This window comes from Trichechus manatus, unplaced genomic scaffold (genome assembly GCF_000243295.1).
Source record: "Trichechus manatus latirostris isolate Lorelei unplaced genomic scaffold, TriManLat1.0 scaffold00161, whole genome shotgun sequence".
Lineage (NCBI taxonomy): Eukaryota > Metazoa > Chordata > Mammalia > Sirenia > Trichechidae > Trichechus > Trichechus manatus.
Genome location: NW_004444097.1, coordinates 3520621 through 3544374, shown reverse-complemented (window position 1 = coordinate 3544374; position 23754 = coordinate 3520621). Strand labels below are relative to the sequence as shown.

General features: G+C 40.6%; 1 protein-coding gene across 1 annotated transcript; it reads right to left on the bottom strand.

Moving 5' to 3' along the window:
- Window positions 1–3348: 3348 nt before the first annotated feature.
- Window positions 3349–17569, bottom strand: DUT (deoxyuridine triphosphatase). The gene is made up of 7 exons (XM_004386295.2): window positions 17203–17569; window positions 16529–16667; window positions 14137–14228; window positions 11327–11371; window positions 4081–4155; window positions 3857–3927; window positions 3349–3428 (listed from the first exon to the last, which is right to left on the bottom strand). The coding sequence occupies exons 1-7, from the start codon at window positions 17258–17260 to the stop codon at window positions 3372–3374; spliced, it is 537 nt and encodes a 178-aa protein (XP_004386352.2). The 5' UTR covers window positions 17261–17569; the 3' UTR covers window positions 3349–3371.
- Between the last annotated feature and the right edge of the window lie 6185 nt (window positions 17570–23754).

The window sequence follows — 23754 nt, the reverse complement described above, 5'->3', positions numbered from 1 at the left end:
GACCATAGTTTCAGGAGTTTCTCTAGACTGTCAGACCATTAAGTCTGGTCTTTTTATGTGAATTTGAATTCTGTTCTACATTTTTCTCCTGTTCTATCCTGGACTCTCTGTCATGATCTCTGGCAGGGCGGTGGCTGGTGGTAGCCGGGCACCATCTAGTTCCTCTGGTCTCAGGCTGGTAGTCTCTGGTTCACGTGGTCCTTTAGTCTTTTGGGCTTGTGTCTTTGGTTTGCTTCTCCTGGCTCCAGGTGGGATGGGACCAATAGATGTTATCTTAGACGGCTGCCAGCAAGCTTTTCTGAACCCAGACGCTACTCACCAAAGTGGGATGTAGAACATTTTCTTTATAAACTGTTATGCTAATTGTTCCTCTTACTCTCCTGTGCTGAATTCCTTTTGTTTGTGGACTTTTTTCCATTTCTTTCATTTTTGTAGATTTTGTGTTTACTGAGACTTTTGTTTTTCTTCTTTGATTAGTAGGTTTGTTAACTTTCTTTGTGGCTACCTTGAAATTTACCCCATCTTCCTAAACCAGTCTTTCATTACTTGATGGCACCTTGACTTCCTCTCCATTTGAAAGTTCTATACTTACAGCATTTATTCCCTCTTTTATTGTTCTGACATTGTTGTCATTTACAGATTTACCTCTCTGGTTCCCTGTTGTAAATCTTTTAGTTTTGTTTTATCCTTGAGAGGTCATTACCTAGGTTGGTATCTGGCTGATGCTGTCCTGTGTCCTAGAATCAGGTTGTTGTCTAATGTTGTTTTCTAACCGAAGGACTCCCTTTAGTAATTCTTGTCAGTTTGGTTTGGTATTTATATATTCCCTTAATTTCTGTGTATCTGGAAATGTCCTAATTTCATATCTGAGCGAGAATTTTGCAGAATATATTATTCTCGCCTGGAAATTTTTTTCTTTCAAGGTTTTGTCATCCCATTGCTTTCTTGCCTGCATGGATTCTGCAGAGTAATCAGAGCTTAGTCTTATTGTTTCCCCTCTGTACGTAACTTTTCGTTTTTCTCAAGCTGCTCTCAGGATTCTTTGTGTTTGGTTTTGGCAAGTGTGGTATGTCTTGATGACTTTCTTTTGGGGTTTGTTGAGCTTCTTGGACAGTCAGCTTTTCATCTTTCATGAAATTAGATAAATTTTGTCAGCAAATTAAAAGTACCTCTTTATGACTTTTTTTTTCCCCATTCTTTACTTTTGTCCTTTCTATTAAAGAGTACGGTGAGCCCTGGTGGTATAGTGGTTAAGAACCCATCAGTTCAAATCCACCAGCTGCTCCTCGGAAACCCTACGGGGCAGTTCTACTCTGTCCTATAGGGTCGCTATGAGTCAGAATTGACTCAATATGACTCTTCCCTGAAACTCAACGAAGTGAAAATAAAAGTAATTTTATCTCTAACTTGATTTAGGGATGAGCACATTGTAGCCCAGATTCTGGGTTCAATGAAGGAAACATGGACTACTATTTGGCCTTTCTGTCAGTCCCCTGGAAACATCTACTCATAGGGCCTCCCTTTATTTGACCTTACTTGGAAAGATCTCAAATCAATAACCTCATCTTACCCTCCCACACCCCCCCAAAAAAAAACCTAGAACAAGAGCAAACTAAACCAAAGCAAGCAGAAGGAATGAAATGATAAAGATTAGTGTAGAAATACATGAAATAGAGAACAGAAACATACAGAAAATCAACAAAACTAAAAGTTGGTTCTTGAAAATAACAACAAAGTTAACAATACTTTAGCTAGATTAACCAAGAAAAAAAAGAGAAGACTCAAATGACTAAAATCAGGAATGAAAGGGCACATTACTAATGACTTTATAGAAATAAATATTTTAAGAGATGACCATGAACAATTGTATGCTAACAAATTAGATAACCTAAACAAAATGGTGAAATTCTTAGAAAGACACAAACTACTGAAACCAACTCAGAAATAGAAAATCTGAACAGACCTGTTAACAACTGAATAAATTAGTAATCAAAAACTCCCACACAGAAAGGCCCAGACCCAGGTGGTTTACTAGTTAGTCTACCAAGCTTTTACAGAATAACAACTTCACAAACCCTTCAAAAATGGGAAGGAACACTTCCAATTTCATCCTATGATGCCAGTATTACCCTCATACCAAAACCAAAGATATCAGAAGAAAACTATTTATTATATTTATAGTGGATAGAATTGTGTCCTCCAAAAAAATATGCTCGTTTTAACCACTGGTACCTGTGAGTTTGACCTTATTTGGAAATAGCATCTTTGCAGATGTAATCAAGTTGAGGTCATACTGGACTGTTGTTGGGTGCTGTCAATTCCAACTCATGGCAACCCCATTTTGCTGAGGGAAGTTCAGTGAGTCTGACACCATGCCACCTCTTCCCATAGACTGAATCCACTGATCCTACTTCCAGCTCTTCAGGTTACAAATGACAAGCCTAATTCCTTTCTTGAGTCTTTAAGAATCAAAGAACATCAATCATATCCCAGGGACCTCCTTTATTCACGCTTCCCCATATTCCTCCCATTCCCAACACATTTCTTCTCCAAACAAGACATTCCCAGGTCTTTTATCTATTACCCATGCAGTGGTTCTAAGTCTCCAACTTCCAGATCAGCTTCATATCTGAGCATCTTCCTTTAAATATGGTGTCCAGACGGAAACATTCCAGGTATGCACAGACTTCAGCAGGAATTTCATCAACCACCTCTTTCTATATTCTTTGCTACTTGGAGATCAAATATACTGCAAACAACATGGGCTCTGAAATAGGAAGTAGTACTCCTTAATAGTGGTCACTCAGCCGAAATGTTATGCAAATACTAAACATCAGAGCTGATTTTCACCCTCACAAAGAATCTTAAGATTAATAAATTTTTTTTTTCAATTAAGAGAAGGGCATAACAAAGAATAACCTTAACCTCCTTTTTATTATCTTTTAGTCCAGCTTTATGCAGTAATTTATATGTTAAAGAATTCAAGTTTACTGAATGAAAGTCATTGCTTATGATTTAGAAATCAAAGCAAGTAAGTTGACGAAGGGGTAGCATTTAGTGAATTAAATATGTATTTCTTTATATTTGTAAATGACATAAATCTATACTTCAACTAAAAAAGAAACTGCTTGCATTAGGTCACCACAAGCAGATTACATACATCAAGTAATAGAAAAACACCAGAAAGTTTCTATGTGATCCCAAAGAGACATGCCCTTTCCTTGATCATAAGAGAACCAAGTATTTTTAGAAGTTAAAACTTGAGTTTACAGAAGTGGAAAACACCGAAACACTTTAAGTGAAAATTCTTTATTTTAAGGGGAAAAAAAAAAAAAAAAAAAACGGTACATTTTCTATTCTTCGTATAAGTTTTAATTCTTTCCAGTGGAACCAAAACCTCCTGAACCTCTTTTGGTGTCATCCAAAACCTAGAAGATATAAAAGTGGTAAGCCACATACTGTAGTTAATTTTAGAGCCTCTTTCAGTTCCGTTTTTCAACTACTAACTTATAATACTTTTATTCTTGCTATACCATCTTTTCAAAAGAAAGACTACAAAAAGAAGAAACTTACATTTTTTTTAAAAAGCTTCGTAAATTGGAATGTCTGATTATTTTCAAAAGACGTAAAGAAATATTAGAATTTTAAAGTATATTTCAATTATTTATTATCCAAAGTAACACTATATAATATCTACATAAAAAACATTTAAAGAAATTCTAAAACTAAGATTTTAATTTTGCTTAAAATAGGACTAGGCATATATACTATTTATAAATAGCATATTAAATCCTCAAAGTTGTATTTTTTTCTTCACTTACAATCATTCATTCCCTACCCAGCTTTTGATACTTACTTGAACTTCCTCTATTTCTGGATAAAAAATTCGTTCACAAATGAGCTGCGCAATTCGATCACCCTTTTTGACTTTAGAGGAAAAAAAACAAAGTTTATTAGTGATATTTTATTGATGCATTATCTATATCCTGCCTTGTTGAGATTTAGGAGTCAGTCTATTATTACACACAGATAACAGAAAATTCACTACATTCATGTGAGCAGCATATGTACTTAACGTACCTTCAAACTTTTCTTTGCCAAAATTAAACAGCACAATACCAACGTTTCCTCTATAATCTTCATCTATGACACCAGCTGGAGAAAAGGAAAATAAAATTAGCTTTATTTACGCTACCAGAACACCGTTGCTGTTATGAGTCTTCGAGTTGCTTCCAACTCATAGCGACCCTATAGGGCAGCAGAGTACAACTGCACATAGGGTTTCTAAGGCTGTAATTTTACGGAAGCAGACTGCCACATCTTTTTCCTATGAAATGGCTGGTGGGTTCAAACTGCAGTTTTCGGTTAGCAGCCGGGTGCTTAACCACTATGCCACTAGGGCTCCTTAGACCAGAACTCTAGAGGTATAAAATTACCTCAAAATCATTTTTATGTAGCTCTGAAATTTTTATCCTTACAATTGAATAGCAGTGAATCTTGCTCTGGTACTATGTAGAAGTTTCAAAACTAGGAAATGATATTACTAAAACTCAAGTAATAATTTCATAAATGGTTCCAATTGTCTAACTTGTCACCCCTATTAAATGGTGCCTATTTCCCACTCCAAGCTGGGTACAGGCGATTCCATCTCAAAGTGGTCGCCCTGAACTGTGCTCTCCAATCCCACTGTCTACCTGCTGCAAATCTGCCACAAAGACTAGGAGAAAATGATGTGTGTTTTAGAGGCTTTTCCTGCTAGCAAAGCTCTTTCCCTTCCAGCTTCTCTCAAATTTCCAGATTGAAACATGACTGAGTCATGAATAAAAACGTCAAAAAGTCTGAAGATCTGTAGTGGAGTTAGTCAACACTGACATTGCTAAGCAGTGTTCCTGCAAGTATCACAAACATTCCATTTTTACAATAAAAATGGAGCTAAATTTTTCAGGTCATATTCTACTTCTCCTTTTAATCTGAACCACCATCTTTTCCTACAGCATGATCTCCCAGGGGCCATTAGCACGTGGAACCACGTGTAACTGGCAGCTGTTTGACATTATAAACACAAGGGCAGCAAGGCGCTGCCAGGGCCTGGAAAGCTTTATTTACCAGACTCGCTAGTATTATCTTTGGGCCAAGAATCTGAAAAGTTTCCATAAACATAATCACAGACAATATAGGTATATCATTTTTTAAAAATATTGAGATATAATTCATATACCATAGAATTCAACCAATTAAAGTATACTGTAGGGTATTTTCTAAGTTTTTATCCCTCCAATTGCTGTTTTGCTGTTGAGCTGATTCCAACTCATGGAGACCTCATGTGTCTGAGTACAACTGCTCCATAAGGTTTTCAAGGCCGTGACCTTTCACAAGCAGATCGCCAGGCCTTTCTTCCGAGGCATCTCTAAGTGGGTTCAAACTGCCAGCCTTTTGGCTAGTAGTCAAGTGTTTAACCATTTTTGCCACTCTGGCACCGCTCATATATTCCTAAGTGTACCTTTTCAATTTTCTTACATAGGAAAAAAAAGCAAACTTGAAAAAAAATTCCACTATGGAGGAAAATACTCAGAAAAACCAACAATTTAGATTTTTTCCATTGGACTGCAGTAGAGGTTTAAATGAACCCCTGTGCTGTGACTGAGTTACTAGGCACAAGTGAACCAAATTGAATTAAAGCACTTTTTAAAAAGTTCTTGACACAACCCTTTCACGAGTTTGAATTAAAGATAAACAAATGGTTAACAGTAAGGAGAAGGGTGAGTGTCAAAGTGGGCTGCAAGGCAGCTGAGCAGTTCATCTCATGTCTAGACTGAAGGTAACAGTCTATTCTCTTCTGGTTGTAAAGCAACAAAACTGACCAATTCAAAGAATACAGAACTGTGGTTTCTTTCCCCGGTTCCAGATGACCATTAATTTAGTCCTTAATATTTCTGAAAAGAATTGATGTAAAGGTGGAATTAGCTGTTTTCCATATTATCTACATGAAAAAGTTTTGACTGAAGGAATGACTTAGATCAGATTTAATGAAGCAACCCCTCAGTAGAGCACATTATTCCATGCTGGAACAAATGACCACAGAAGACCGCAGAAACCCCACGCTGGGAGATTCTGAAGTACAGGCTAATACTCACCTATCCAGGTGAGTCAGATAAAGACAACATGATCTGACTGACCTGAGATCTTTTGTTTCTATTTTATTAGAAAAGCTTTAAATTACCTAAACAATACAAATACATATAAAGGTAAAAGCTAATGATGTTCCCCTACCCACTCTGAGGTTAGAGTAACACACTTCACATACCACTTTGCTATTTTTCTGATTAAAACATCATGGACATCCTTTCAGGTTAATAAATATAAATCTTAATCATTCCTTTTAAATCCATAATATGGAAACACAGTGCCATTATTTCTACATAACTATTCTCTTACATATTATCAGACATTCATGTTGCTTTCACATTTTTGCTATAATAAAGCAGTCCTTTGCACATATCATGGCCTATTAGTGCTTTTTATTCTTATCAAATGTGTGTATTTTAAATTTTAATGGATATTGGTTGATAACTTTGCAAGACAAGTGTAGCAATTCAAACTTCCATCAGCGATATTTGAGAATTTTCATTTCTAAAATCCCTGCCAGGACCAGATGGTAGCAATCTTTTTAATTCTGGCCAATGTGATGAGTGAAAAATGGTATCTCACTGCTTTACTTTGCATTTCCCTGACCACGAGGGAGGCTGGATTTTCCCTCATATATATATTAGACATTTGTATGTCCTCATCTGTATTTTCTTTATGATGCATTTTTCCCTTGTCTGTTTGGGTCTTTAACTCTTTTGCATATGAGTTACAAGTATTTGATTTTTGACTTTATGGTATCTTCTACCATACAAAAACACTTCCTTTTTGTAAAGGCCTTTGCTACATATTTGTAAAATAGTCCTGTTAGGAGCACTCATGTGGTTAGGTATCTTCTGTGGAACCAGGTGATCTAACGAGGTTTTCTAGTTTATGCTGGGGGCGCAAGAATGTGAGAAACCTTTAACTGTCTGAAAGAAAGAAACCTATTTGAAGCCAATTTAAAATACATGGTGGAAAAATAAAAGGCCCTCAACTAATGCTTTTTTTTTTTTAGCATGAATGCAACAGTATAAAAATTTAATAGTTCCAAGTTCAATAGTGCCCAACTGCCATTTTGACTTTCAAGAAAAACCCAAGACTTATTCTATTTCTACATAAGGGGTATAAACATCAGGGATATTTCTCTTCATGAGAAAGCTGAAAGTATCTGAAGTTATCACTGGAAAAATCATGCATTGGAATTGGCAGAGTGGTTAACTGACTTCAGGCAAAAGTTTTACTGTGTCAAGCCTTTGGCATGTCATTTGTTGGAAACCTACTTTACTGAAAACTATCCACACCTACCAGATGTGAATTCTGAACGGAATCCTGCATACTCAACTTTTCCCTCTGACCCTTATTTACAGCCTGGGACTTCTAACAACATCTCTCTTCAGAAAAATTGTGGCCAACTATGATAAACTTGTGCCTAAGAGACATTTTTAAGATACTCTGCATCCAAAACACACCACAATGTGATTTTATGAATAACATCATACCAACCGCCAAACAAACTAACTTTCCATTTCTTTTACATGAATTCTTTTCAAAGGATTGTTTTAAACAGAGAAAAAATTAGTAACAAAGGTTAAAAAGTTTCCACATATAAAAATCTGTGAAATCTCTAAGGGAACAGGAATTATAATTTACTGGGCCTACTATGTGCCAAGCACTGTGTTAGATGCTTTACATAGGTTACCATTTATCCTCACACCCTTCAGAAGCAGGCATACTATGTCTGTTTTACAGATAAGGAAACTGAGGCTCAGAAAGCTTATGTAACAACTATCTAGCTAGTGACAGAGCTGAAATCCTCAAATGCAGTAGTTCCTCCAAAACCTATTACTACTTTCATTATCCTGTGAAATTTCCTTACAAACATATGGTGTTGTTAGGTGCCACCAAGTTGCTTCCAACTCATAGCAACCATATGTACAACAGAATGAAACACTGCCTGGTCCTGCACCATTCTCACAATCATTGCTGTGTTTGAGCCCATTGTTGCAGCCACTGTGTCAATCCATCTCCTCAGAGATCTTTCTCTTTTTCACTGATCCCTCTACCTTACCAAGCATGAGGTCCTTCCCCAGGGACTGCTCCCTCCTGATAACATGCCCAAAGTAAGGGAGACGAAGTCTCACCATCCTCACTTCCAAGGAGCATTCTCGCTGTACTTCTTCTAAGACAGGCTTGTTCGTTCTTCTGGCAGTCCACTATTCTTCACCAACACCATAATTCAAAGGCATATATACACTCTTTTATATCCTTAAGCTATAGTCCCTATTACCATACTTGAGCTTGTAAAAGTACTTCTGAGAGAACAGGACACAAGGAAAAGATTAGTCCGAAGGACTAATGGACCACAGCTACCAAGGCCTCCACCAGGCTGAGTCCAGTACAGCTAGATGGTGCCCAGCTACCACCACTGACTACTCTGACCAGGATCACAACAGAGGGTTCTGGACAGAGCTGAAGAAGGATGTAGAACAAAATTCTAACTGACAAAAAAAAGACCAGACTTACTGGCCTAAAGGAGACTGGAGAAATCCCAAGAGTATGGCCCCGAGACACCCTTTTAGCTCAGTGGTGCAAGTCATTTCCAAGGTTCACCGTTCAGCCGGGGAGTGGACAGCCCCATAAAACCAAATGGGACTAATGAGGCACAGCAGTCCAGGGACAAGGGCCAGAAGGCAGAAGGGGACAGGAAAGCTGGTGATAGGGAACCCAAGGTTGAGTAAGGATAGTGTTGATGTGTTGTGAGGTTGTTAACCATTGTCATAGGGCAACATGTGTATTAACTGTTAAATGAGAAACTATTTTGTTCTGTAAGACTTCATCTAAAGTGAGAATAGCAGCACAACTGGAAGAGCGTCATTGATGTCACTGAACTGTGCATGTAGAAATTTTTGAAATGGTGTATCTTTGGCTATGTATATTTTCACCAAAAAAAAGGTCGAGAAGTTAAGAGGGTTGACATGTTGTGGGGTTGTTAACCAATGTCATAAAACAATATGTGTACTACTGTTTCATGAGAAACTACTTGTTCTGTAAACCTTCACCTGAAGTACAATAAAAAAAAGAGTACTTCTGAAAATCAAGTGTAACTTAAAGAGCCCACGGTATTCTCAACCTGGGAGTCAGGTGTCAATCTCTGCTCTGTAAAACTCAGTCCCAAAGACCTACCTTTGGGCTCCTCTCTTACCCTACAGCACCACCTAGTGGCAGATACCAACCAAACCAAACCGAACCGGTTGCCGTCAAGTCATGATGACACTATAGGACAGAGGAGAACTGCCCCAAAGAGTTTCCAAAACGCAGCTGAGGGATTCAGACTGCCGACCTGTTGGTTAGCAGCCACAGCTCTTAACCACTGCGCCACCAGGGAGACACCAGGCCCTTCTGGAAAGGTAGACTGGGGGCAGGCCTGAGACAAGCCAGGGAAGAGGCCTCATCATGCGCTGAACCCCTGCAGTGGCACTCGACAGTGAGCTAATTCACGATGGTGCTTGTTAGCGAGGGGGATACCAGGTGCGGTCAAGTCGATTCTGACCCATACTGCCCCAGAGGTTCCATGGCTCTAAATCTTTACAGAAGCCGACTGCCACATCCTTCTCCCCCAGGGTGGCTGGGAGGTTCAAACCACCAACCTTTCAGTTAGCAGCTGAGCACTTAACCACTGTGCCACCAGGGCTCCTTGGTAGGGGGAAAGAACAAGGGTTTGGAATTATATGGATCAAGACTCCAGTTTCTACTAGTTGCGTCAACTTGAGCTCCCCTCTGAGCGAGACTGATCATCTGCTAAAAGCGTGAACAGGGTTGTTTTGAGGATTAGACAACATAAATACAGCACCTGCTGCACAATGGGCCGTCAAATAGTACTTACAGTCACGCGCCGCACAACATCTGTTCAGGTAACGTCCAACTGCATATACATCTGTGCTCCCATGTGCATCCTCCAGAGCATGCCCACAGCCCAACTCGGCAGCGAGCCCACCCTGACCCCCCTACTCTCCAAGGGAACAGGTGCCCATTCCTGCTCCCGAGCGCCCAAGATTGGCAGGCATTGTGGGACTTGGCCAGGGTTGCTGGGTCAGCTCCCTGCTGCCCTGGCCCACGCCTGGAGCCTCCCCGCCATGACCTTCACAGGGCTGCAGGGCCACGTGCCAGGAGCTGCCCAGGCCACACACTGCACAGCAGCTCCCGGGGCCCCTACACTGGGGTGTTTGCACAACATCCAAATGACATACTGTCCTATTTCACAGAAGGTATCATGGATGTTAAGTGAAGCATGACTGTATTTATACTGTCTTATTTTAGAAAGGCCTCTCAATAGAGCAGCTTTATAAAAATGGTGGGAGTGGGCAGACCTAGCATTACCACTTATCCAGGCCAAGGTGTTTAGTTAGTAGTCACTCACTATCAATGGAAAATAAAGGATCAGGACATGGAGACCCTCTCAGTGGGGTCCGTACCCCAGTAAGGAGAAAATTCAAAGTAGGGGACCACATCAGGAGGGTGAGAACTCCCTTTCAGGGAGGGGGTGATAGAGATCCTATAGCAAGGGCAGCTAGCAGAGGAGCCTGGAGCTCCTTCGTGAAACGGGGCACAGGAGGAAGTTCCTGGCTAGGAGACATGAATAAGGCTTGTTATGAGGGAAACGGGTGCCACTGAGGACTTTCTTGGCAAGAAATTTAGAGATAGGGAGGCACAGTGTTTTCTCTCCAGGCTTGAGGGCAAGATTCTCTTTTTATATTTTGCCAAATGTGGATGGTTCTCTTATGGAGGTAAGAAAATCATCATTCACTACAAGACAGACCTGTGCTTTCTAGAATCTTTTGCTTAAACCATTACTTACAGCATAAAAGCTTTTCTTCCCTTTGCAATAACAAGCTTTCCCCCAAAATTAGTGATTTTTGGATTAAATGCAGATTATCACTGAACAAAGGCAAAAATCCTGTGTCAGATACTGCCTAGTTAACTTATTAGTAAAATAACACGCATTTCACATAACTGTCATTTAAAAATTAAACATATAATATTTGAAACTATATCAATTATCTGTTCCTTCAGATATGGAAATTACCATTTCCTTTTCTTGAAGATAAACGTAAAAATAATCTGTCATTTGAATACCACCTGTTAAGCAAAGACATAATAAATACGTACAGATATTTACAGAACAAAAATGCAAATGTTTTACCTCCTACGTCTATGAAGTGTTTTGCAGCCAAACCAGAACGTGGAGCTAAAAAAAAAAAAAAAAAGAAAAAGGCTGTTTTAAGGGGAGGGACACTATTGGACATGACACAATTTAAGCACATCACTCTCATCTCCTATACTGTCTTCACACTGACTTTAGCAGACGATTCTGAATTTTTATTTTAAAATTTATTTATTTATTTTGGTGAAAATATACACAACATACACCAGTTCAACAATTTCTACATGTACAATTCAGTGACATTGGTTACATTCTTCAAGTTCTGCCATCTTTCGCCATAAACTTTCCGAACTATTTCACCATCATTAACACAAACTCACTGCCCCTTAAGCTTCTCATCTATCCTTTTAAGTTGCTGTTGTCAATTTGATTCCATATAGATAGTTCTTTAAGAGTATACTGCTTAATGCAGACATTCTTTCAAATTAGACTAAACTATGTTTTGGTTCAAAGATAACTTCAGCGGGTAGTTTTGGTTCAAGGTTTAGATTTCCTCAGGGTAATAGTTTTGGGGCATCATCTTGCCTCAATGGTTCCAGAGTTTGGGTTCCATAAGAATTTAAAATTCTGTTCCATATTTCTCTCCTTTGATCAGGGCTCTTTTATAGAATCCTTGATCTTAATGTTCAGTATTGGTAGTCAGGTACCATCCAGTTCTTCTGGTCTCATGGCAAAGGAGGCAGTTAGTTGTTCACGGAGGTGACTGGACACCTACTCCATTTCCTCCACTGATTCCTGACTCTCCTTCTTCCTCTGGTGCTCCAAGTAAATGCAGCCCAATTGCTGTACCTTGAATGGCCACTCCAAGGCTTTTAAGGCCCCAGGCACTATACAATGAACTAGGAGGTGGAACAGAAGCACGAAAATTGACAGAAGGCCAATTGACTGGAATGTCCCTCAAAACCATAATCCTAAGCCTCTGAACCAAGAAAACAAAGTGCTTGGTTGTATGTAGACAGTATCAGCAGCTGTTTTTTTTTTTTTTAAATTCTGAATTAAAGAATGTATCTACCGTACTGCATCACCAAAGTATGAAAGAATAGTTTAGAAACAGCCAACAAAGTTTTAAACTGAAAAGACGTTAAAATTAATTCAAAACCAGTTTAAACCACTCCCATGTGATGTAAGCCAATTGAGGGTCTATGAGGGTGCACTCGTGGGCGCTGGACTGCTGGAATGAACGAAAAGGTGAGCAGGCAGGGCAACTGGAGACAACTCTTTCAGAAAGTCTGGTGGCCACAAAGGGAAAGAAAGAGGCTGAGGCTGGCAGGCACACAGGACTGAGGAAGAGGACTTTCGTTTTAAGATGGGAGACCTGAAACAGAATGCAAAGCAGATGGGAAGGAGGGAGGGAAGGAGAGATAAGAGGAGGAAAAGGAGGAGGGGAAGGAGGGAGAGAAAGATGGGGGAGAGACAGGGAAACATAGAGAGCACACAAACGTTTAACTGAACAGTAGCAGAGCTTAGCCTAAACTAGGGATTCCTACTCAAGATTCAGAAGCCAAAAGACACATCCGCATGAAACAAAGGAATCAGAGTGAGATAAAAAGCCTAATATAAATCAAAATGCCAAAAACTAAACCTCAACTATTCAATCCCAGTATGCTTTTTATTCTTAAAATGAAAAAATAGAAAAGCTAAGTTTATACCTTATACTTACTGACTTTAGCCTCAGGCCCTATTAATTATCCTAACTTCTAGTATTTTATTCCAGAATTATTTAAAGCAGGTACTCTTTCAATAAATGCTGCCCATTCCTGCCTTGCCGTTTATCTACTCCATTTGTGAACTCCCCCCCCCCACCACACAAAGCTGTAAAAATGAGTCAGTGCTGCCAAAATGAGATGAGCAAGGCCATTGTTTTCTTTTAAAGGCTGACGCATGAGCAGTTCTCACTCATGGCTAACAAGACGGTGGTCATCTAGGTCCCCCCTCCAGCACTCGATGGGAGCCAGAGTTCCATCTACTGCTTTATGTTTACTTTGAGGTTAGTCAGAAAGTAATTATACTCTTGAAAAGTTCTCTGCAGTGACAACTGACTTGCTCCAGAAGGACTTGCACTCCATTCTGTCCTAACTCCTCCTGCTATGGGGCATTTCCCTCCAGCATGCTGAAGAGTCTCCCCACCCTAACACATCCCATGAGGAGTGTGCCCAGTAGAAACGTTCAGTGGCTGGAGTACTTTGGGAACAATACAGGGCAGGCGTTTTACTCTCATTATATAAGAGGGCCATGCGTCATCATCCTAAGCCTTTCTCTCTCATATAACACATATTAACCACTCTCATCACTCTCTTCACAAAATCTAGTCTCATGAGATCTGATCCTCAAAGGGGGAGTTGGCAGTTACACTGGAAAAAGTTCCAGTTAAAAATCACCTATATTTTCAGTTTTTATCACAATGAGGAGTTGTGAGAACAGCCTCTTAGGCCAATGGGAGCTTCCTAAGTCTCAAGTAAGGAGTAAGAAATAAAAGGGCAGAAAAACACAGAGGCAAAAGCAGATATGCAAATGAAAGTTTCCAACCAGCTGCATCTGCCATCACAGAAGGCTCCTCTTTATTTTAGGAAGTAGGTTAAGTAATATTGCTGCGCTCATTTATACACCAACTGAAACTAAGATTATGGGACGTACTGCAAAGGAAAAACAAAAGCACACCAAACCCAGTGCTATCAAGTCAGTTCTGTTACAGAGTAGAACTTAGCTCCATACAGTTTCCCTGGCTGTAATCTTTCCAGAAAATCGCCAGGCCTTTCTTCTGCAGCGCTGCTGTTTCTTAAACCACTTACCCACTCTTCCATAACACCCAGAAGGAAGGGCGACCTGAATGTCCGTTTTCACAAGGGCTTTCTCCATGGGTGGAATTGTGTAATCATAGGCACTAAGATTTTGAAAGAAAATAATCTCATTTACTCATAACATTGTTTTTATAATTTTCTTGTGACCAAGCATACAAAATTTCCTTAAAGATATTTTGTAAAATAATCATATAATAATTCATGCAAACTTGGATCTCTATAACTAATCTTGCTAAGATTTCAGAGCACTAAATTCCCAATTCATCTTAAAAAAAAGTCTTTGAAGAAGGTAGAGGCAGATATTTTCTTCTGGGTTATTATTAAAATCATGACAGCTTTACAAATAATTCTCTGTGAATTTTTTTAGTGTGGGTAAGAGGTGTCAACATGTTCTCCTCTAAATAAAATTTTTTGGGGGAAGTGAGGTACATACTAGAAGGAGACAGAAAGGCAGACCTTAAGGTGTATACTTCACTAACATAAAAAGAGGATGAAGAAAAGACCAAGAAAGAAGAATAAATAACAGCTAACAATTGTTAATATTTATTAAACTTACTCCATGCCAGGCAGTTGTAACGTCTTTATATATTTAACTCTCACTTCATTGACACATCTATATACTCATATAGTCTTATCTCGTTTAATTCTCACAACAATCCTCTATGAAATTAGGGGTAAAATTGATGGAAAAAACAAGGGGGAAGGGCAGAGCTGTGTTGCATCTGTTCTGCTTGGCTTGGCTGTCTACCAAGCTGTGTCCATGAACATCACTGGATGAGGGACAGAGCTGATGATCATGACTTCCCCTGGAGACAGACATTGCTGAGGGACTGATCCTCTAAGGTCCCCCTAGCAAATGCTGCTACTGTTGCTATTACTGTAACCTCCTTCTCCGATAGAATTTAAGAAACTTTAACAATGAGCAAAACTGGAAGTTATTTTGGAGATTAGGAGATTCTAATTTAGCCTGTTAAAGCAGTACTAGATTTTCACTCCTTTCACTGGAATTCCCTCTCTTTAAATAGCTAAATTCTCTAATTTATTAAAGAGAACAGTTATTCCCAGGGCGATCCCAGTACACAGAAAGTTACCTACGTGTTTATTAGGAGGATGCTTAAAGTACCTGAAATCAAAGTCTCTCCCAGAACTCACAACAGCGCTCAGACATAGCCTTTGGAAGGTCTAGCCAAACAAACTACATCACTCTACTTACTACCTGTTGCCTTGGAGTCAATTTTGACTCAGAGAGGTGCTATAGGACAGAGTAGAACTGCCCCATAGAGTTTCCAAGGAGGACTGGTGGATTCCAACTGCCGACCTTTTGGTTAGCAGCTGTAGCTCTTAACCACGACGCCACCAAGGTTTCCTTGCCTGTTGCTATGATGCTGAACAGGTTTCAGCGGAGCTTCCAGACTAGGACAGAGTAGGAAGAAAGGTCTGGTAGTCTACTTTTGAAAAATCAGCCAATGAAAACCCTATGGACCACAACAGTCTGACCCTCTTGCACATGAGGTCACCATGAGTAGGGGTGACTCACTGCTGCTAACAACGGTTCTAAGAACTGGGTACAGCAGTCAAAGCAGGACAAAAACACTGAATTCAGGGTCAAAAATTTGACAACATTCAAGCCCTTGGATAAATCAATTCAGCTCTTAGCAAAGTCCCTCTTCTGTTAAAAGTAAGCAAAATTCATCTACTTCAGGAATGTTGTGAGGATTAAATAAAATAGCATATGGGAAAGATTGTAATATTGGTAAAAAGTGCTATACAAACGAAGGGTGCTAATATTACTGACATCCCTGCTTTTCATGTTCGGCCCGTTTCTGAAATTCCCAGTCCCTGGCTAGCACTTAAATATGGACACGGGAAATGTTTACTAATCCTTTCAAGGCGGAAGCAGTCTTCAGTAATCCTTCTTTGGTATTTTCATACTCTGCACCTAGGCTCACATCGGGACTTTTCTATTCAGCACAGCGTCGTCCTCAGTCACTCCCTGAGGACCAAGAACAGCCTCATTCATCTCGACCCTACACTTGCAATGGGTACAGTAAGTGTTGCAGAACAAATAACCCCTCGTGGACATTTTATAGAATATTTACCATCTCCAAATTCTTTATCCAGATCCCTACTTAATTTATGCAGAATGCTAAAATTTTCAAGATTAAAAAAGGGCAGAAAACCTACATATATGCAGAAAGGGTTTATTTGTTTGCTTCTATAACCTTTTAACTGATGTTTCAAGCTGTAGTAGCAGATTGCCTGGAGCTCTCTAACTCGGGAAATGGGCCTCCTTTGCAGAGGGCCGGGGTGGGAGGCGAAGGCGGCTCCTCTCAGCCTCCTCGCCCGGGCCGACGTTCCCCGGGGGCACGGAGGCCCCACTCACCTGTACAGGTCATAGCCCGCCGCCCGCGCCGACCCCCGGGTCGGGGCTGTGGCGTGCTCTGAGAGCCGGGCAAAGCGGAGCCGCGGGCCGCCGTCCTCCGCAGGATGGGCCCGCTTGCTGGGAGGGATGGCAGATGTCTCTTCGGAGCAGGGCATGGCAGTGCAGAGAGAGAGCAAGGCAGATGCGCCAACGGGAGAGCAGGATGAAAGTAGCAGCAGTGAACACGCCAAAATCTGAATTCCCCGCCAGCTCCTCCCAGCCCCTCTCCCCGGACGAGCCCACAGTCATGACTGCAAGGGGAGGCAAGCTTCACATTTTGGACCGGGAGCACTTCCCAGAAAGCAGGCTCGGGGTCGGAAACTACTGAGCCGTTTTAACTTTCCAAACTGAAGGCTAGGGTTCAATATACGGGGCAGCTTCAGTACCCTCGCCCACACAAAATAGAAAGCCACCCGTCGACACCCATCAGAGGGCTCGAGTGGACTCGCTCCCGCGCAGTCCGGGGCTGCGCAACCACCCACTGTCCTACCGCCCGGAGCCAAGGGCTTCCTCATGGAGCGCGGCCCGAGCGCCCGCTGGTCTCAGACCCGGGCAGGGCAGGGAGGCAGCCGGACGGGCTCCCGGCACCCCCAGCCTTAGAACGCGCGTCCTTCCAGCCCAGGCCCCTGATTTACGGGATCCGTTGCAGCCTCGAATTACGCGGCGAGCGCTGTATACCCGCCGGAGCAGCATGGCGCCTGCGCGGCCGGGCCTAGCCCGACCGTCCGCCACTTCGGCTCCCGCACCCACGCTCTGCGCGCCTTTAAACACCGGCGGGGCCTAGCCGGACCGTTCGCAGCTTCGGCTGCCGCCCCGGCGCTCCGCGCGTCTTTAGACACCAGGCGAGCTAGAGAGCGGGAGGAGAAGGTGGCCCGTGGCGGGGAAGGGGCAGAGAGGGGGGTCATTTCCCCCTAAACTCTGCTGACGGCCGGCGCATCAGCTCCTCCAGACGCTCGCCGGGCCTGCACCCTAAAGGCGCGTCGGGTAAAATGACCTCGGAAGCAGTAGCCGCCGCCGTCTGACGAGGGGCGCGGGGAGGCGGCGCGTCGGCCGCCTTGGGACTGGCGCCGACCCTGGGCCGCCAAGAGCACGGTGCTATTGTGCTTCCACTTCTCTCCCCCACTCCTGCCGTTTATTTCCCTCGCCCCTGGTTTTCCGACAGCAGCCGAGGCCCAGGCTTGGACGATTACTTACTTGGGGCGATCCCGCCCCCAGCCATGGCGTCCGAGGCTGTGCTCTCCGAAACCGCAAAGGTGGCGGAGCCACATCACAGTGCTGTGCGCGTCACGCGCCCAGGCTGTGGTCGAGGCAGCGTGCTCGGTTTTCTTACACTAGAGTGCAGGACTGTATAGTGTTTACCTTAAGGCGTGCGGGGGGTGTCTTCAGGAATATCGCAGGTACAGCACAGTTCAAATCCTGGCACTGCGGTTGTGGGTGACCCCACAAAAGCACAGAGGGGGACTTCATGGCTATAATTGCAGCAGTGATCCTCGGCCACGGTGGTGTAATTTACACTGAGGATGAATAACTTTAGATAATTGCAAATGGAGTCCAGGATACAAGTATCTCCAGTTATCTCCGAAACTGACGCAAAAATCTGAAAAATAAATGTAATACACATTAATTGTCAAAATAAATTGCAGCTATTATAGGGCAGCTTTAGAATACTACAGGGTACTTTGGGGAAGTTTTCAGACTTCCTTGCTGTGCCTTTCCTTACCCGTTAAAAAACCCATTGCCGTCCTGTCGGTTCTGAGTCATAGCGACGTTATAGGACAGAGTAGAACTGCCTCCTAGGGTTTCTGTCTCCTTTACTGGCTCCTCTTCCATTCCCTTTAAATGTTGGAATTACTTTGGACGAGGTTTTGGGATATAGTCTTTATTTGCACTCCCTCCGTGGCTTTAAATACTATCTATATCCTGAGGACTCACCAGATTTATACCTACAGCAGCATGCTCTGGGCCCTGCTACTTCTACAACCTCGTCTTGAGCCATCTTGCTCACCTCCGGTACTTCTGGCCACACTGGCTTTCTTACAGTTTCTAGATCCACTGGACCCACTCCAGCCTCGGTGGAGCCTTTACACATCCTTGGTTTTAGCTTTATGTCTTTTCAGATCTCAGCTCATCTCAAAGAGGACTTTCCTGACAAAGTTAAGTAGCTGCCCTGTCTTCCCCTCACCCCCACTTTTCTATCACAGTATGAAGCTTTTTGTTTGTTTTTGTGTTCACACCACTTACTACTACAATCTGTATTTCTTTTATACATTTATTTTCTTCTTTATTGCCTATTTGCTCTAGTAGACATAGCTCCATGAGGCAGAGATCATGTATGGCTTCCTTCATCGTATTCCTGGTGCCAAGCTCTGCCCCTGGCTCAGAATGCTGTCTGATAAATATTTGTTATATGAATAAATGATAGTAATCTTGTTATCTATTCCAGCAGGTCGCTGTATGTTATCACTTCTTAAAGCCTGTTGATTTTTCTGTCCACTCATTTAATTTTCAATCAAAGAATTTTTCGATATAAAGCAAAGCCCACAATGATACCCAGCAGTCTCTACCCTACCGCCCCCCCCAGCCTCCAAGCCTTGCTTCAGAGGCAGCACTTCAACTTTCAGTTTTCTTAACTCTTTCTACTGGAGCTGACATCTCTGTTTCTAAATTGTATGGTGCTTTTTTTTTTTCCTAATCAGGATAGAAGTTATCTTCTAAATTAGGGTAGTTGAAGATCGAAGTCTCTTACACTTCCCCTACCCCATTCTGCCAATATTTTTCTATCAATTTCTGGATAAATCAGTAGTTAATATTTACATTATTATGACTAGGTGAATAATCATTCCCTGTTGAGATCAGTAAGGTGACATGATTGCTTCCTTTTTGCACCTGTCCCCTTTAAATTAATAATTGCCTTGTTTCTCCATTTGTTTTTGTTGAGGGTAGTGTTTTTAATTTACCTCTGGCCTGTTTTTCCCAAGTGCTCCAGTGTTCCAGTGCCTCAAGCCTTTATCCCATCAAATGAAACACCAAAACACATAAATTTCGTCTCTTATGAGTTCCGTTTTCCCCCAGAACCTTCCTCCCTCCTCCATTCTCTTGTTCCAGTCTGTGCCTTCCTGGGACTTCCTTTTGCCCCTCTCCTGTATTCGAGCCCGGGTTTTATGGATCTGGTTTCTTCCTCTTTCTTAGTTTACTCCCTAATTTTGCTGAAACACTTGCTCTAGTAATTTCTTAAGAAAGTTCACATGGGAGATCAATTATTTGGCTCTTTGTATATCCCAGAATGTAATGATTGTAATGACTTCTCAAATCCAGATAAAAAAATCCAACTTCATTCATAAAATTCCTTACAACTTGGTAATGATCTCTGCCTCCTCTAATCTCCTATAACACTTACTCTATCGTTTATTAGTCACTTAGCCATATACTCCCATTGTATAATCTCATGTATACACCTTTTATCTTTCACAGTAATAAGAGTCATAAACTTTTATGACTCCTTCAAAGCACTTCAGTGTTCTGCACAAACACGTTTTGATACCTAGCACAAAGAAGGTATTCTGCTCTTTCATCTGTTACTCTGGGTACAGAAAGTGTTTATTTATTATTGTCACTTTTCATCTGTGGTTATTTTAGACTAAAAAGAGAAAAGGCCATTGTCCAACTGGGAAAAAGTAACAGGTTAGGGTTCTAAACCAATAACCATTTAATAGGACATTCCTTTTCGACAATTGAAATATAACTTGATGTGAACACTGAACATACACTTTAAATTCAAGATACTACAGGTAAGAACTACCGGACATATTCTAACCATAGTTTATTTCAGGCTGTCGTCTTTATCCGCATATAGTTATTCTGTCAGCCATGCCGATTACTAATTCAACTACATAAGTCTAGTGCAAGTTGGTACTTTACAAGCAAAGTTGTATTTCTTACCTTTGTCATTATAGGGATCTCCCCCCCACACCCCTTTAACAAAGAGTTAGATGCTGCTTACTTTATGCGAAGTATATCTTAAGGGCTTTACAAATATTAACTCATTTAAACACAACCACCACAGGAATCAAGTGTTATTATATTCCCATTTTACAGAGGAAGAAACAAAGCACAGAGAAGTTAAATAACTTATCCAAGATCACACAGTTCACTACTAGAAAGGGTTGCAGCCAGGTTCCAACTTCAGGTAGCCTGACTTCACAGAGTCCTTGCACTTAGCCACCATGCTATAGAGCACAGTAGTAGCTACATGCAAGGACTTACTGTTCAAGATAAAAAACCTTAGAGTCTTATTGCCTCCTTTCTCTCCTTCTCTCAGGTCTTCCCTTATCTAAAAATAATTCCTCTTAGGCACCACCTACTGCTTTATCCTATCTGATTTTTCTTCATAGCATGTATTGCTACATAATTTAAATTACATATTCATTTCATTTGTTAGTTGTATCTTTCTTCCACTAGCATGTTAGCTCCATGATGAATTGAAATCTACTGTCCTAATTTGGGTTCTTTTCAGATGTTCTATGTTTCTTTTTATCCCTCCTTGTCTTCTTTTGAATTTACTAAATTTTTATGATTTCGCTTTTTCCATCTACTACTTTGGGAAATTTTCTCTCTGGTTCTACTACTTTAGATAAATTAAAACATGCTTTCATAATTCATCACTGTCTAAAATCTAAATTTAACCAAAACTTTTCTCCTGGAAACACAAAGGTCTTAGAATGCTTTAACTCCATTAACCATTCTCTTTGACATATATGCTTTTATTGTCTAGTATTTTAAGCGTTATCTTTTAATCTCAACATGCATTATTATTATTGTTTTTTATAGTCACTTTTTATTTTAACGTTTACTCACACTTTTATCATCTTCTTTGCTCTTTTTTCTGCATCTCAGACCTCTGTCTGGGATTACTGTCCTTCTGCCCAAGCCTCCTGTAGAGAAGTTTTCCAGTAGACGAACATTCTCAGTTTTTGTCAGTTTGAACAAAATTCTTGAACTGTTCCTCAAGAAGAGTGCATTCTTAACAATAGCTCAGGAACACAAGAGGTGAGAATGTTAATTGAAAATTGTCAGCATTCCCAATAGCTGCACAATTCCACTGTATCTGAATTCAGAACCTTCCAACTTGGGCCAGAATACTTCATTTATCATACCACAGTTTACCTGTAAAAGAAATATGTTCAAGCTAAGGAAATATGGAAGCCATACTTTGGGTTCTGGCACCAAAATTTATTGGTGTTCTGTGTTTCAAGCCATGGCTTTTACACCATGGGATTAAAGCACCAGGATAAGATTCAAGGTGGATGAGAAGTATGTCTATCTTTTTTAAAAGGGCAATTGCAATACGGGAGATGGGAAAGAAGAAGTAATATATGAGCAGACTGAGTTCAGTAAGAAGGTACGGATGTATGTTGACTATCTTGAAGTTCATTCTTTTAGGGGAGATGGGAAAGAAGAACTAGTATATGAGCAGATCAATTTCAGTAAGAAGGCACAGATGTATGTCAACTACCTGGCAGTTCATTCTTTTAAGCCTATATGGTACAGAATACCATAAAGATATCTCCTAGAACGTATGTTCCCTCAGGAGTATACATAGCCAAATTTTAAAACACTGAACTAGTGTTTAACTTGTGAAACCCACGAGAGTGTTCCTGCCAGGCTCTTGAGAAGAACACAACAATCAGATAAATGCATGTAGATTTTCAATTTCATCAGAGCAGCACAGGGATCATAAGCATACAAGTAGCTCAGTAGATTGACACTAAAGTTGAGTGGCAGTTAAATAAACAAGCGAGGAACTGGAAGATAATAAAACAAACATTTATTGCCATAAAACTAATTTGGACTAGCTCACAAACTGCTCTCTCATCATACTGCAGAGGTTCAAGGGGATCAGGATACTTAACACAGAAACTGAATACCCAATCTCTCTTAACTAGCATAGTCATCGTGAAAAACTGACTCTGAATTATGCCAGTGTGTGTAGAAATACCAGAAGACAATATTTCTGTAATTGCAGTGGTCAGAGAAGTACGATTGTTTATTTCAGTTTTGGAAGCATTGTTGAGTTTTCAGAAAGCAAAGAAAATAAAATCAGATGGCTTAAAAGCCAGGTTGCGCATAAGAATCACCTAGAAAAAATGAAACAGGATCCATACCTCACACCATGCTCAAAAAGTAACTCAAAATGAATCAAAGACATAAATGTTAAAGCTAAAACTATAAAGTTCCTGAAAGATAATATAGGCACAAAACTAGGGGACCTCATTTTTGGCACAAATGGCCTATCAAACACAACTAAAATGCACAAACAACAGAAGATAAATTAGATAACTGGTACTTCCTAAAAATTAAATACTTATATGCCCATCAAAAGACTTTACCAAAAGAGTAAAAAGAGAACCTACAGACTGGGAAAAAATCTTTGGCAATGAATATCTGACAAGGGTCTAATCTCTAAAAAATATGGAAAACTTGAACAATTTAACAACAAAAGACAATCCAATACAAAAATGGGCAAAGGACATGAACGGACACTTCACCAAAGAGGACATTCAAAAGGCCAACAAATACAGTCATTCACCACATAACATTTGTTCGGGTAATGTCCAAGCGCATATACGTCTGTGGTTCTATAAGGCTATAATACAGGCAGTTCCCAGATTATGAACCAGTTCTGTTCCTAAGTCTATCTTTAAGTTGAATTTGTATGTTAGATATGGTTCATATCTAACGTCAGTTAGTCAAATGTTTGTCTTAGTATATAGTGTACCTTTCTATGCATTAAAAAACATTAAAGAAACATTTCCGGGTACTCGAAAACATCTATAACATATACAGTAATAATAATAATAGTAATGTTTTGATGTGTGTCGCAAAAAAGCACTTGTTTGTTATTAACAAACCATTGTATGTACCTTGACTTTTTTTTTTTTTTTTTGTACTTCAGGTGAATGCTTACAGAACAAATAGTTTCTCATGGAACTGTAGTACACATATTGTTTTATGACATTGGTTAACAACCCCACAACATGTCAACCCTCTAACTTCTCAACCTTTTCTTTTGGTGAAAATACACATAGCCAAAGATACACCATTTCAAACATTTCTACATGCACATTTCAGTGACATTGACTATGCTCTTCCAATTGTGCTGTTATTCTCACTTAAGATGAAGGCTTACA